The 16,201-nt window shown below is 39.6% G+C and overlaps 2 protein-coding genes across 24 annotated transcripts in view; one reads left to right on the top strand and one right to left on the bottom strand.

The window, feature by feature from the left end:
- The window catches only part of CENPU (centromere protein U), a 43,852-nt gene extending 32,802 nt beyond the window's left edge, over positions 1-11,050 (top strand). Inside the window, exons 9-13 of one of the 6 annotated variants that reach the window (XM_033215821.1) lie at positions 2,247-2,325; positions 2,546-2,593; positions 3,819-3,880; positions 7,042-7,198; positions 9,744-10,147. In XM_033215821.1, the coding sequence (XP_033071712.1) occupies positions 2,247-2,325; positions 2,546-2,593; positions 3,819-3,880; positions 7,042-7,198; positions 9,744-9,857 (460 nt within the window). In that variant the 3' untranslated portion in view covers positions 9,858-10,147. The other 5 variants (XR_004438239.1, XM_033215822.1, XM_033215826.1 and 2 more) reach the window with 5 other exon arrangements.
- Positions 9,277-16,201, bottom strand: part of PRIMPOL (primase and DNA directed polymerase) — a 47,218-nt gene continuing 40,293 nt past the window's right edge. For 12 of the 18 annotated variants that reach the window (XM_033215803.1, XM_033215808.1, XM_033215804.1 and 9 more), the window contains 3 exons: positions 13,517-13,599; positions 13,388-13,434; positions 10,189-10,606 (listed from right to left, as the gene is read on the bottom strand). In XM_033215803.1, the coding sequence (XP_033071694.1) occupies positions 10,349-10,606; positions 13,388-13,434; positions 13,517-13,599 (388 nt within the window). In that variant the 3' untranslated portion in view covers positions 10,189-10,348. Of the gene's footprint in view, positions 10,607-13,387; positions 13,435-13,516; positions 13,600-16,201 lie in introns of all 18 variants that reach the window. The other 6 variants (XM_033215817.1, XM_033215818.1, XM_033215819.1 and 3 more) reach the window with 2 other exon arrangements.

Raw genomic sequence — 16,201 nt, 5'->3', positions numbered from 1 at the left:
CTTTTGTGACTGTCTTATTTCACTCAGCATGATGTCCTCAAGGCTCACCCATGTCAAAGCATGTGTCAGAATTTACTTTTTAAGGTGGAGTCATATTCAGTCATATGAATACCCATTCATGTTACTTAACAACAGGGATGTGTTCTGAGAACTGCATCCTGAGGCAGTTTTGTCATTGTGTTAACGTAGAGTGTACTTACACCAACTTAGATGGTGTAGCCTAGTACATGCCGTGGCTATATGATGTGTTACCTGTTCCTCCCAAGGATACACACTTGGACAGCAAGTTCATTCAATACTATGTTACTGTATTAAATACTGTAGGTAATTGTATCATGATGGTAAATTGTGTATCTAAACATAGAAAAGGTACAGTAAAAATATGGTATAAAAGATAAAAAATGAGCCTGGGCAACATAATGAGACCCATTTTCTACAAAAAAGTTAAAAATTAGGCAGGCATGGTGGCATATGCCTGTAATCCCAGCTACACGGGAGGCTGAGGCAGGAGGATCACTGGAGTCGAGGAGTTTGAGGCTGCAGTGAGCCATGATCACACTACTCAGTCCAACTTGGGTGACAGAGTGAGACCTTATCTCAAAAAAAAAAAAGATAAAAAATGTTATACCTGTTTGGGGCACTTAGTAATTTATTATCAAGTATTATGTAGTATACCTAACTATATACACAACTAGGCAACACTATAGATTTGTTTACACCAGCATCGTGGCAAGTATGTGAATAATGCATTGTGCTATGACATTTTGATGGCAACAGTGTCACTAGGTGATAAGATATTTTTAGCTCCATTGTTGTCTTACGGGTCTACCATTGTATGTGCCATCCATTGTTGACTGAGACATTGTTCTATGGTCATGATTTTAACACATTTTCTTTATCCACTCATCTGTCAGTGGACACTTGAGTTGTTCCCACCTTTTGGCTATTGTGAATAATGCTGCTACACACATTGATGTACAATTGATATTCAAGCCCATGCTTTCAATTCTTTTGTGTATATACCTAGAAGAGGAATTGCTGGATCATGTGGTAATTCTATGTTTAATTAATTTATTTTATTTTATTTTTTGTTTTTTTTGGAACTGCCAATACTATTTTCCACAGTGACTATATCGTTTTACATTTCCACCAGCAACACAGGGGTTCCTATTTCTGTACTTTATCACCAACACTTGTTGTTTTCTGTTTTTTAAAATAATAGCCATCTTAATGAGTGAGTGAGCCAAGCCAGAAGAATCAGAGACTGGCCACCAGATCTCTTCTCCCCAGCGACAGAGACCTGAGGCAGTTTCTTTTAGTCAGTTTTATAGTTTCTGAAGAACTAACACCTGATTTATGGCTACTTTTTGGCTAGTCCAAATGTGTTACACAGTTGCTCCTCCTTTTGCTAACAGGCAAAGAGGGAGGGAATAAAATCTGCTGGGTCTATCAGGTAGTAGGAAAAGACTGGGATTAGCCATAAGCATTTCTACCTTACTTGATATCACCTGTGAGGTTGTTTAGTTTCAGGGAATTAAAATGACCCCGTACCAGAGGGCTTACGGAAAAATGTATTTGTTCTTTTTCTTTTGCTGATACGTGTTTCCAGTATTTTTTTCAGGCTGAACATTGCAATCTTAGTTAGTTGAAATGGTGCTCTCATATGTTCATCACAGCACTATCCATGATAGCAAAGACGGAATCAACCTAGGTGCCCATCAACTGTGGGTTGGATAAAGAAAATATGGTATATGTAGACCATGGAATACTGCACAGCTCTAAAAAAGAACAAAATCATGTCCTTTGTAGCAATATGGATGCAGCTGGAAGTCATTATCCCAAGTGAATTATTGCAGGAACGGAAAACCAAATACTGCGTGTTCTCGCTTATAAGTGGGAGCTAAGCATTGGGTACACATGGACACAAAGATGGCAGCAGTGGGTCCTGGGGACTCCTAGAGGGAATAGGGATTCAAGGACTGAAACACAACCTGTTGGGTATCATGCTCGCTACCTGAGTGATGGGGTCAGTTGTACCCCAGACTTCAGTGTCATGCAGTATGCCCATATAACAAATCCCTTAATCTAAAAAATTGAAATTATTAAAAAATGAGATGAAAGATATTTTTAAAATAAAAAAAGTATATGCCAAATTGTATGTACATGTTTGTTTATATGCTAAGCAAATGAAACACCTTTCAAAATCCATCATGGTACTTAGACTTTTTTTTTTAATTCCTCTACAGAAAAAGAACAGAATCTAGAGCTTGTAGGGCAGCCATCGACATATTTTACTTTAATGTTAAAGAACAAGTCATCAAATTGGTAAGCTCACTGACATGAATTTCTTGGTCTAAGGTTTTTCTCACTAATCCTGAAGCAGCATATTGTTGTCTTAGAAAAGCTTGCATTTGTTGGCAGTATGGTAATAAACTCATTAGAACTATTCATATTCCACATAACTTTTTAAACTGAATGTGATACATGTGAAACTAACATTTACTTTTGGAAAATAATGTACATATGTATTTTTTGTTTTGTGTAGCTTAAAGAAAGCCAGATGTTGAAAAATCTGAAAAGGAAGAATGCTAAGGTAAATTATGTATGTGATCAGAGTCATAGAGTCAATACTAACATGTAGGGTTATGTAAAGACTTGACTCTGGGTTTACAGCCTTTAGAGTGTGAGTAGATTTCATAATCTTGTCAGGCTTTTATTTGGTTGATGTTGTGGTTGACATGGTTGGTATTATTAATGCAAGGTAAGGAATGGGGATCCTAGTCACTTTTGTTTCCTAAGGCTGCACAAGTGTCAAAATAATTGTTTTTATAATTAAAGACAGAAATTTAAGCCTTTTATTAATGTCACAAAGTTAGCTTTTAAAAGACTACCAAGTCCAAAATGACCACTTATATGGATAAATATTAATATATATTTATGGCTTTTGCGGACGTCGAAAAGCACAACCTTTTAGAATAAAGAACTGTCCCAGGTAGGACAGCCTGGGAAGAATACTGGGTTAAGGGTCAGGAGACCTCATGTCTAGTCCTGGCTCTGCTGCTTCATTGCTATACCACCTATAAACTGTACACCACTGGGTCTGCAGCGGGTGACAAGCCAGCCAACACGAGAGTCTCCTTTGCTTACCTGGAAACGGTTGGACCAAATGGCCTCTGAGCGTCAGAGGTGAATCCAGGAGTGGAAGTCCACCTCTGCATTTAAAATAGAACTAGACTTGAAATACATACATTTTCCTTCCAGTGATTGCAAGCTCTAGGATGTTTTTGTTTTTCTTTCAGTTTTAATCTTTTATTGGTCATTTCTGCATTGCTTATTACCGAAAGGGAACATGAATGTCTAACAGTGGAGTATTAGGTAGTCAGTCACTAAAAGTGACTCGATGATTAAGATAATAAAATATATTGAAATGTTCCTTTTAAAATACAGAGTGGATCACAACACTCCCCTGCTTTGATAGTTTCCTAGTGCGCCTAGATAAAATCTCCTCACTTTACAGGTCACAGGGTCCAGTAAAGACCTGGCCCCTGCTTTCCTCCTGCTTTCCTCTGGTCATTCGAAAGTAGATACCCCTGCTTTTCTTTTCCAGAGTTCTCTCTTCTTTTCCTTTATAGCACATATCACAGGTTGTAAATACATATTGTTTCTGTGTAATATCTGTCTTCCCCATTAGACCAAAGTCTGTGATGGTAAGAATTGGGTCTGTCTTGTTTTCCACTGCACTTCATTACCTGGCAGCATATGTGGCAGTGCTCAAACAGTTACAAATTAATTTTAACACAAATGATTGTGTTACTTAGATGATTTCAGATATCGAAAAGAAAAGGCAGCGTATGATTGAAGTCCAGGATGAACTGCTTCGGTAAGATACTATCAAATCCTGTTTGAGCACTTACCTAAAAGGATGTAATTATGATGTGTCATTTAGGGGAGTGACACTTGCTGCTGTGTTGTATTAAAGCCCAGGTTATCTTCAAGCTCCAATACTCAGTGAAGGCAGGGTATGTTGCCTAGTTGCCCCACCTTTTGGCAAAGGAGAATTCCACATTGATCTATCTCCACAGATTTCTCAGCTCTGGCCTTAAGAGATATAATGCCTAGATTCCAGAATTCAGCTGCCTGGGTTGAATTCTAGAATCTATGCATTAAACTGCTTGAACTGCTTGGATTGTACCCAAGCTCTGCCACTTACTGGCTGCGCAACCTTGACCAAGTTATTTGATGTCCCAGTGTCTCAGTTGCCTCTTTTGTATATAGGCATAATCATCATCATACCTAGACTTCGGTATTCTCCAATTCTGCCTCTGTCTTTGGTTACTTTTGCTCACATGTGAAAAACATAGAGTGCTGTGGAAATCAGATGAGTACATATATAGAAAGTGCGCCACAGGGACAGGCGCATGCAGTAAGTGCTGTGTGTTGACAGTTGTTGTTTATGTTGTTATTGTCGAAGGGTATGCCTTAGAGTGGCATGCATGTGAATCCACTCCCAAGTGTGGGCCAGGTGAACTTACCAGGCCCTGCAGTCCAGGGCTGCCCCCAATTTCTGGTTAGGAAGACTGGAGCGCACATCAGGTGGCAGCCCACAAGTATGTTTTGAGGCCACGGCTGTCATGAAAGCTAGAGGCTTGGTAATAAAACAGTGCTAGATGTGCTGTCTGTTCCTGAGCTTAAAAATAGCTTGAGAAAGAAAGTGATATTATCAGAAAATAATGTGTATAATTAAAAGTTGAAACTTTAAAAAACTCATTCAAAACTAAGTTTTTAAAAAGAGCCTGCTAGGTCAGGCACAGTGGCTCACGCCTGTAATCCCAGCACTTTGGGAGGTCAAGGTGAGCGGATCAGGAGTTCAAGACCAGCTTGGCCAACATAGTGAAACCCCATCTCAAAAATACAAAAATTAGCCGGGTGTGGTGGCGCACACCTGTAATCCAAGCTACTGGGGAGGCTGAAGCACGAGAATCACTTGAACCTGGGAGGCGAAAGTTGCAGGGAACCAAGATCCTGCCGTGCACTCCAGCCTGGGTGACAGAGTGAAACTGTGTCTCAAAAAAAAAAAAAAAAAAGAAAAGAGAGACTGCCACAGGAGTTTAAGGGGGAGAAAGCAGTTGTCTAATCTGTTGGTTTCTAAATCGAGTCTCTGGACAGGTGCTGGCCTATGGTAAGGTTTTCATTGACCCAGACCAAAATAAGAAAAATAAAGGCAAGTACAATAAGGAAAGCTAACATTTACAAGCTTCCTATGTGGCAGGGCACTTCCCTAAACACTTTCTATGCTAACTCATCATCACAGTCCTATGAGACAAGTGGTTAGTTATAGTTATAGTCAGGCCGTGCCTGGTTACACTTGTCTTCAATGTGAGAGTACTGAGATGAGTTTTTGTGGGTTTTTTTGTTTTTTGTTTTTTTTGATCCAGAGTCTCACTCTTGCCCAGGCTGGAGTTCAGTGGCGCTATCTCAGCTCACCGCAAGCTCCGCCTCCCAGGTTCACACCATTCTCCTGCTTCAGCCTCTCAAGTAGCTGGGACTACAGGCACCCGCCACCTCACCCGGCTAAATTTTTTTTGTATTTTTAGTAGAGACAGGGTTTCACTGTGTTAGCCAGGATGGTCTGGATCTCCTGACCTCGTGATCCGCCCACCTCGGCCTCCCAAAGTGCTGGGATTACAGGCTTGAGCCACCGCACCCGGCCTGAGACATGTTTTAAAGACTGACTTTTGTTTCTTTTCCAGATATAAATTTAGAAGTTGAGAAGTATATTTTGAAAAGGCATAATAAGAAAAACTATGGTCTATCATTATTTTAACTTGCTATATGAAAACCTAAAGCACAGGCTTTTGTTTCTTTTCTAGATATAAATTTAGAAGTTGAGAAGTGTATTTTGAAAAGGTGTAATAAGAAAAACTATGGTCTATCATTATTTTAACTTGCCATATGAAAACCTAAGGCACAAGAAGGTAACTTGCCCACGGGCGCAGCCCTAGGTAGTGGGGGAGCCAGGATTCACTGTCAGCTGACTGACTCCAAATCTGGCACTCCTGCCCACGACTGCCAGCTCAGTAGTGAGTTTTCCCCAGCGCTGCATTTGTTCAATGTAAAGAATTGTTAAGGAAGACTTTTCGTGACTCATGCCGGTAATCCCAGCACTTTGAGAGGCTGAGGCGGGTGGATCAGTGAGGTCAGGAGTTTGAGACCAGCCTGGCCAACATGTTGAAACCCCATCTCTACTAAAAATACAAAAATTAGCTGGGCATGGTAGTGGGCGCCTGTAATCCCAGCTACTCGGGAGGCTGAGGCAGGGGAATCGCTGAGATCATGCCACTGCACTCCAGCCTGGGTGACAGAGCAAGACTCCGTCTCAAAAAAAAAAAAAAAAAGACGTTTTTATTAAATTAGAGAATAGTTGTGTTTTAAATCTTTATTTGGCAAAATACAAAATTTGCCGCCTTTGCTCCTCATTTTTTTGTTGGTCCATAAAACCCAAGTTATACCTTTTTATTTTATAGGTGAAGAAACTCAGCCATTGAGAGATGAAACAGTTTGCCCAAGGTCCCATGTTTTCATCCAGGCACTGAACGTCTTACACTGGTTTTATTAGACTTTGGAAAGTGGACAAGATTTGATAAGAGGAAGGAGCACTGGGAAAGCTTTTTGTCCGTGGTTTCTGTGTTAGACTGTAGTGCCTGGCTCCTCCGGCACGAGCCCGTGAATGTTAGTCAAACATACATTTGATCCAGTAGTTCCCAAGACTTGAATGGCTTGATGAATTTCAACATTTATAAGGAATATTCTTCTGTGAATGTCACTGCTAAGTATTCATTGTGCATTGTATTTCAGAGATTTTTTTTTCCTACATTTTAAACTGAAACCCAGAATCTTTTACACATTCATAGTTTCAGGGCCAAAGCAAGTCATCTAGTTGGCCAACCCCGGTTCTTCACACTCGCTCAGTGTACTTACAACCTCATTTTCACACACGATAGGCTGGTACATTTTATTATATGTCACTTATTTTTGTTTTAGGTTAGAGCCACAGCTGAAACAACTACAAACAAAATATGATGAACTTAAAGAGAGAAAGTCTTCCCTTAGGAATGCAGCATATTTCTTATCTAATTTAAAACAGCTTTATCAAGATTATTCGGATGTTCAAGCAAAAGAACCAAACATAAAGGAAACGGTAACTCCAATTTTACTTTTTACCAGCTTCAGAAGATGATTGCGGGAGGGCATTTTCATGCTAGAGTATCAGAAGCTTTGGGGAAAGACGAATGCAGAGACAGAATTACAGAGTCCACCTAAAATAGTATTGCTATAAGCCAGTGAAACTTCATTGTATCAGCACTTTTCTTAGCTACTTAATGAAGGCTGGAGGAGTAATGTCCAGAATTGCTGATTCGTGTAAGATATTTTCACTCGGACAGCTGAATTTCATCAAGGGAAGTGTATATTCTGTCTATAAATCTCAATTGAAAAATCACACTCTGCTGTATTATAATTTTCATTCATATAAGACCACTCAGCCATGTTTGAAAGACCAACCTTTTCTGTTTTGTCTAGCCCATGTTCACAGCATCTTTTACATATGAAAAACAAGCTATTTTCCCATATAAGTGGTAGGTATGATTTTAGAAGCTAAGAAATAGGCTGGTTGTGATGGCTCTCACTTGTAATCATAGCACTTTGGGAGGCTGAGGCAGGTAGATCCCTTGAGCCCAGGAGTTCAAGACCAGCCTTGGGCGATCTGGTGAAACCCTATCTCTACTAAAATACAAAAACTAGCCAGGTGTGGTGGTGCGTGCCTGTAGTCCCAGCTACTCAGGAGGCTGAGGTGGGAAGATCACTTGAGCCCTGGAGGTCCAGGCTGCACTGAGCTGTGATCGCACCACTGCCTGGGTGACAGAGCAAGACCTTGTCTCAAAAAAAAAAAGTTAAGAAACATTAAAAGGGAATATAATGGGAAAACATTTATTGTTTTAATACATTTTGTAGTTGCTTCTGGATTTTTACTGCAGACTTTGCTACTGTTACGCCATCTGCCTCAGATTAATAGAAATGTTTAGGTTCTAGGAAAAAAATTTGTATACCCTAATATAATTTTATATAAAATATGTATAATTATATGTAATGTATACATATTTTATGATCAGATTTCTATTCTTCACTTCTAAATTCAATGTTAAGGTTTTGAACACTGATCTAAGTTAATTTTCCTGAGCCTAAGATTTGTTTATATATTAGAGATCTGGAAATAGAATGCTTTTAAAGGTATTTTTTTAATTACCTAACTAGTCCAAAGCTCATGATTTGGAGTTTGGTTACTAAATTTGGGTAAGTTACCTGTAGCATTGATTCAGCTTGAACATAATACTTTGGTTAAAAGCGAGGTTTAGTGTCTCTGCCTTGTCTGGAAAACACCACTGGATGAGCATCCTGTTCTTGGCATGACCTCAGTGCCTTCTTGCACTCCTCTTATAGTAACTGTCACTTTTGCCTTATTGAGTGTAGATATTTGGGCATATGTCTTACTCTAAACATTTAGTGACAAATGTGACTTCTTCCCCTTTATCCCTCCCTAGAGCAGGTGCCCATGGGAGCTTGAACACATTAGTCAAATATTTGTATAAAATTTCATTATCATGTGTGGTAGTCACAGCATGACAGCTTTTCTGCTGTCATCTTGAAAACATGATTAATATTAAACAGCAAACTAGCAAAGTATGATACAATTCTGTAAGGGGAATTTAATCATGCACCCTTAGATACAATTTGCAACTGGAATTTTGACTTTGTTAATTATTTCAAAATCGGGGCTGGGCATGGTGGCTCACGCCTGTAATCCCAGCACTTTGGGAGGCCAAGGCGGGTGGATCACAAGGTCAGGAGTTCAAGACCAGCCTGGCCAACATGGTGAAACCTTGTCTCTACTAAAAAAAAAAAAAAAAAAAAAAAGCTGGGTGTGGTGGTGTGCACCTGTAATCCCAGCTACCCAGGAGGCTGAGGCAGAGAATTGCTTGAACCCAGGAGGCGGAGATTGCAGTGAGCCAAGATCACGCCACTGTACTCCAGCCTGCTGACAGAGTGAGACTCCGTCTCAAAATGTTAATTATTTCAAAATCATGAATTGGATGTTGTGTTTTATTTTGTGTTGGGTTTGTGTTCTAATTTTAACTTTAATCATTAAGAACATTTGGATTGGCAACCTTTGAGACATTTAACTGATTCTCCCAATAATTTCTTGAGATGATAGATTTGGGGTTTTTTTTTCTTAGGAACTTTTATGGATCTGGTGTCCTCATTCCATTAGTTCTTTAGTTAAAGTAAAACCTATCTTACAGTTTTCTGTGTTTTAAAATAGACATGATATCAAGCAGACCCTACACAGCACGAGTAGACTTGCCAAAACCAAGCCTTCCTTGACGTGTCCCAGGCATGATTTCCTGTCTTCAGCAATAGAGATGATATAGTTCTTTGAATCAACTGGTCTTCTGGGATAAGATCAGTTCAAGCTTTGCAGAGCAGCTCCCTAGCAACTTTGTGATCAATTATGTTCTAAGGAAATGGATTAAAACCAATTGTCTTAATGGTCCTAGTTAAAAATGAGAGGAGTAGTAGTTAATGGAAAGCTCAATCAAAATTTGCATTGGTCATAAGACTGGGCTACGTAAGGACAAGGTTATAAGTTTTTGATACTGCTAATTATGTAAGTTTTTTTCTTTCAACAGTATGATTCATCCAGCCTTCCAGCCCTGTTATTTAAAGCAAGAACACTTTTGGGAGCCGAAAGCCATCTGCGAAATATCAACCATCAGTTAGAGAAGCTCCTTGACCAGGAATGAGAAGAGCAATCTACTAAAATGTGCCCACAGGAAGACTAGTCTCATGCTGTTACCTTCTGAAACTGTACTTTTATAAATAAATTGTTTTGCAAAGAAGTTATGGCCTACTTGCCAGAATCTAAAATTTGTTACTCAAATTAAATGGCTGTGAACAATGTTAAATAGCATCAGTTTGTCCAATAGTTTTAGAGGCCATAATCATCTTTTCTGGTTGTAATTTAAAAATGTTGACCCCTGAATCAGCCCCAGATATGAGCTGTAATAAACCTGTAAAATTAAGTTGATGTGAACGTAATTTTGATTAGTTAAGGCGATTTCTACTGAATTTAAGTACATCAAAGGCTAAATTTTAATAAAATTGGTTTATAGAAGTAAACAAAAATTGGAAAGCAAAGTGATAAAACTTATCAGGTTGAATGATATATTTATCAAATCTCACAGACATCAGGCAAATTATAGCCTGTTGACAAAAAGTGTCCATAGTGAATTAGCTACTCTTGTAATACTTCTATAATTAGCTCATCAGGAATTTCATCTGCTTCATTGTTATAACTGAGAAGACTGTTCTCTGCAGCCTCAGCTAATTCAGCATCTTCAGTAGCTTCTAAAAAATAAGCATCATCAATGCTATTATCCCAGACAGCATCAGCAGATGCACCTGTTGACAGCTTGCTAGGTGATGGTTTATGAGGATTCTGGGTTTCATTGCTCCTAGTTTCATCTGCTTCATCTGTTGTCAACTCTTCTTCCTTTATTTCAGTGGTGACGGGTGAGAGAGTGGGACAGGAAAATATTTACTCAGGATATGTGATTTAACCATATACTCTATGTTGAAGTAAGGTATTAAGTGACAGATACTAAAGTGAATATGCTGAAGGAGTGCTGTCTCCGATAGCTCACCATGGGAATGAGTGCACTGATGCAAACATTGGTGCACCGAAGCTCAGACACACTTGAAACTCCAAATTTGAAATCACCTGCGGTGCTGTGACACATACTTTTCAATATTCCCCGATAGAGGAAGAGCGAGAGTAGATTTAATTTTTTAACAAGTGGACAGTCCAGCTGAAGACAAATCCAGATAAATTTGCTACCTTTACAATGGACTTATTACCCATGCTTTAAATTTTAAAAACTATGTAGAAAATTATAAACATGGATTGAAAAAAGATTAAAAACAGTTGCCAAAATATGACTGGATTGTATATTACATAATAGTATTGTGTCAATTATTTTACCATAGAATGTCTTCAGTATAGACGTTTAGTTGATCCTCTCAAAAAATTATGTAAAGAACGTCCTTATTCAGTGCAGTGGCAGGTGCCTGTATCCCAGCTACTTGGGACGCTGAGACAGGACGACTGCTTGAGGCCAGGAGTTTGAGACCAGCCCAGGCAACATGATACCCCCTTCTCATTAAAAAATCTACAGAATGTTTTATTCTTCAGCTATGTGCTTAGGAGATGAAGGGTTTTGATGTCTGCAGTTTGAGTCATCAAAAATAAGAATGCATATGTATATACAGTAGAAGGAGAAAACGAATGTTGCCAAATGTTAACAAATGGCAAATCTCAATGAAGGACAGACAGCAGAGTTCCTTATTCTTGTACATTTCTGTAGGTCAGACCTTTACATTAAATTTAAAATCGGGTCACCAATGAAATAAAATGATCAGTGCAATAGAAAAGCAGGTATAAATAAAACCAACTGGTAATTCAGTTTAAAATATTTTTTGAAAAACCAGATGAAGCACGAGGCAAAATGTTAACTGAAAACCAAGTGATAGCTACATGGGTGTTCATTATATATCTTTTATTATTTTAAAAAGTTATGTCCAAGTGGTAATATTGTACACCAATGGTACTTTCAACTTGGCATTTTTGATGTGTTACTGGATAAGTGGAAAAAGCTTAAAAATCCACTGCAACCACAAATATCTAAATCACAATCCAGACCAACAAGGATGATACAATCCTCCTCCTCTGGGAGACAGTTTATTTTTTTAAATTTACTTTGCTCTTATTTCAAAACACATTTTAACCTGGTATTTTGCCAGAGAATTTGGCTATCAGTTATTTTATGTCCAGCTCTTGCAGACCAAGAATGGAATTTCCACCATTTCAAACGGATGGAGTTTTTTCGAGAGACATGTTACAACTTGAGTAGATACCAGATTGAATTTTCTAGACTATACACCCAATCACTTGTTCTGCTTGTAGCAGGTAACTTTATTCTAACCATAACACTATAAAGGAAAAAGCTGATAGATGTGACCAAAAAAAACAAAAACACAAACTAAAACCTAAAAGTAAAAGAAATATGTCAAAAAGAGTACTTAAGTTATTGCAAAAAAGTTACAGAAAAATGGATAGAGGACAGGTACACTTCATTATAGAAATACTAATAGTGAATCTGAAAAAAGTTCATTAAAGAAATGCAAATTAAAACAACTGAGGTACTGCATTTTTGCCTACCAGATTAGTAGTGATTCGAGGTAAACAAGCACTGTTGGCAAAGTGTGAGGTAACAGGTGCTCTCAAATTATTTGTGGAGGTCTAATATCCTATACTTTGCATGGAGAGCAATTTGTACCACTGAAAATATTTGTGATACTTCAAGTAGAAAAAAACTGAAATAGTATGTGTGCTATCACAATGAACATACATAAATTCTCGAAGGTACATGCCAAAACATTTGTATAATTTATCTCTGGTCAAATGAGTGAGGAAGATTCCTCTTTTGCTTTTTATGTATTTCCTAATTTTATGTATTTTTTTGTTGTTTTTGAGGCAGTCTCACTCTGTCTGCCAGGCTGGAGTGTAGTGGCATGATCTCAGCTCACTGCAACCTCTGCCTACCAGGTTCAAGGGATTCTCCTGCCTCAGCCTCCTGAGTAGCTGGGATTATAGGCATGGGCCACCACACCTGGCTCATTTTTGTATTTTTAGTAGAGATGGGGTTTCTCCATGTTGGCCAGGCTGGTCTCAAACTCATGATCTCAAGTGATCCGCCTGCCTCGGCCTCTTAAAGTGCTGGGATTACAGGCCTGAGCCACCGTGCCCGACCTAATTTTATGTATTTTCAATTCATTCTACAATGCATGTTAATTATTTGGGTAAATAAAAATCTTTAAGAGAAAAATGTTGGTTTGACAATCTGGTAATACCTACCAAAATTAAAACTGAATATGCCTTTTAACACAATTCTACTTCTAGAAATTCATCCTACAGACACAAATGTTCAAAGAAACACAAAGACAGGTATTTTGTTCTTTGAAAAGCAAAATATGGGAAACTTCTCAAATGTCTGGGGCTGATGAAACCGTACACCTTCTCAAGCAGCAGTGAGAACAACGTGCGTATTAGGTATGTGCTGAAACGGGAAAATCACTACAACATATTCCTACAATACAGTCATAAGTGAAAATAAGGTACCAAATGGGTTTCAAAGCTGTTTGGACACTCGTGGCTCAGGTATACTATTGTACCAATAACTTCCTGGTAAGGAGAAAGACTAAAATCTGTACTTACCTCTTTGAAAAGAAACAGGAGGCATACTTCAGCAGGCAATGGGAAACCTGAATCAGAAAGACAGCAAAACTATGACATGATCGCGATCTAATTTTTACTTTGTGGTAAATGTAAAAATTAGTAACTCACAGTCAGATTTGAAGTTTTCCGCTTTACATACAGGGTCATGACATTTTTGATACCAAACTTCATTTTTCAGATCAACCAGAATCCTTTATGTTAAAAAAAAAAAAAAGTATTAATACCAAGACTGGGTAGAAAACAAAATCCAGCTGCATGCTGTTCCAAAAAAAATTCCTAAAACTTACAAAGATGGAGAAAAATTAAAAAGTGAACAGATAAAAATAGATATATACCAACCAAAACAGTGGTTGCCAAAAATCACACAAAATGAACTGCAGGGCAGAAAGTAGATACAAAAGTTCCCCCAGGAAGAAACAACAATTCTCAACCTGTATTCACCAAATAATACAGCTGCATCTTTGTAGAGCTGGGTTTTGGGGTGTGGTTATAATAAAAAGCACCATTAACATCAGGCCAGGCGCCGTGGCTCACACCTGTAATCCCAGCACTTAGGGAGGCCAAGGTGGGTAGATCACAAGGTCAGGAGTTTGAGACCTGCCTGGCCAACATGGTGAGACCCCATCTCTAATAAAAATATAAAAAAAATTAGCCAGGAGTGGTGGCGGGCACCAGTAATCCCCGCTACTCAGCGGGTTGAGGCAGGAGAATTGCTTGAACCCGGGAGGCGGAGCTTGCAGTGAGCCGAGATCGCGCCACTGCACTCCAGCCTGGTCCGTCTCAAAAAAGTACCATTAACTCCAGCAAAGCTCCGTCTCAAAAAAGTACCATTAACATCGACGGAGAACAAGGTATGAGCTAGGGAGGCTGGTGTCTAATCTGATTCCAAGGTTTAAGAGTGCATACATAGGCCTGGTGAGGTGGTTCACACCTGTAATCCCAGCATTTTGGGAGGCTGAGGTGGGAGGATAGCTGGCCAACCTGGGCAACAGAGAGAGACCCCATCTACAAAAAATTTAACAATTAACCAGCCATGGTGGCACACCTGTAGTCTAAACTACTTGAGAGGCTGAAGCAGGAATATCACTCAAGCCCAGGAGATGAAAGCTGCAGTGAGCCGTTGCTCTCTGTCCTCAAGCCTGGGCTGTGCCACTGCACTCGAGCCTGGGTGACAGGGTGAGACCCTGTCTCAAAAAAATGAAAAAAAGGAGAGTACACTTCCCATTAAGTAATAATATTTAAGAATGAAATAAAAGTTTGGTTGTTTGTTTTAGTTGATGGATACTGTTATTCAAACTGCCACTAAACTGTTAGAACATAAACACTTACCAAGGTGTTTGAAATTCATTACCAGAGCTCGGGTATTTCTTTCGGCCTCAGAGAAAACGTGAAAAAACAAAGACACCAGGGGAACCATGAACCAAGAAAATCTGGGAACTTGTGGACCAAATGCTAGGCGTTCAGTCCTTGCCTACAGAATGCTCTCTGCAGGACGCTTCTGATTGTAGAACTGCATTTGGTAGGTCAGTCTGGAATGGATGCATTATGAGGCACGCTTTCCGGAACGTCACCCAGCTGTGCCAATGGAGTCTACAATGCAGGGGAGCCATAACCTTCCCGCTGTGCGCAGGGCTGCTCACCTCTGCCCCGGGTTTCCGCGTGAGTCAGAAACAGCAGATGCCCTGGGCCTTGCTCTGCCCCATTTGTGCCTTTTCATTCCTTGCATTCTTACATTATTAGTAAAGCTTGATACTGGGCAAGATTTCTGATGTGCGTGGATGTAATTCCATTATCCAGTCCTCAACTTCATTCATCAGGGAAATTCCCATGAAAACCACAATATTGTTTTATATTTGCCAGATGAGCAAAACCAATTTTTTAATCCTAACAATACAAAAGTGTTGGTGAGAACATGGAACAGTAGAAAAATCTCAAAACACTGCTGGCAGGACTATAAACTGGCACATCCATTTGGGAAAACAATTTATGATCTAGTAAAATTAAATATGTACATATTCTACGACACAGCAAGTCCACTTTGAGAAAGCCTTGCATGTGTATCCTAGGTGCTATGTACAAGAAGGTTCCCACCTTCATGGTTTATAATAGCAACCCCAATGTCCACTGTGGGAAAATAAACTGTGGCATATTTCTATTTACGTACATGGCATGCGGCACAATAATGACCCGAATAAACAACAGCCGCGCGCTGCAACGTGGGTGAGAATCACAGACACGCTGCGGCAAAGCGAGGGAAAGGATGCAGTTCAAAAACAAGCAAAAGAAAACAGTATACTGTTTATGGCCGGGCGTGGTGGCTCACGCCTGTCATCCCAACACTTTGGGAGGCCGAGGCGGGCGGATCACCTGAGGTCGGGAGTTCGAGACCAGCCTGACCAACATGGAAACCCCGTCTCTACTAAAAATACAAAAAATTAGCTGGGCATAGTGGTGCACGCCTGTAATCCCAGTTACTCGGGAGGCTGAGGCAGCAGAATTGTGTGAACCCGGGAGACAGAGGCTGCAGTGAGCCAAGATCGTGCGATTGTACCCCAGCCTGGGCAACAAGAGTGAAACTGTCTCAAAAAAGAAAAAAAAAAACACAGTATATTGTTTAGAGATATGAACGTATATGGAAAAATCATGAAAACAAGGAAAAGATGAACACAAATCGGGACACTGGCCACCATCTCTGAGGGCCAGGGAGAGAGGGAAATTGGGGTTGGGCCCACAGGTGCTTCTGAGGTTTGATCAGGTTCTGGTTCTTAAGGTGGGTGGCAGATATGACAGGTG

Source organism: Trachypithecus francoisi, unplaced genomic scaffold (assembly GCF_009764315.1).
Source record: "Trachypithecus francoisi isolate TF-2019V2 unplaced genomic scaffold, Tfra_2.0 Lachesis_group1, whole genome shotgun sequence".
Classification (NCBI taxonomy): Eukaryota; Metazoa; Chordata; class Mammalia; order Primates; family Cercopithecidae; genus Trachypithecus; species Trachypithecus francoisi.
This window is presented reverse-complemented; position numbering and strand designations above follow the sequence as displayed.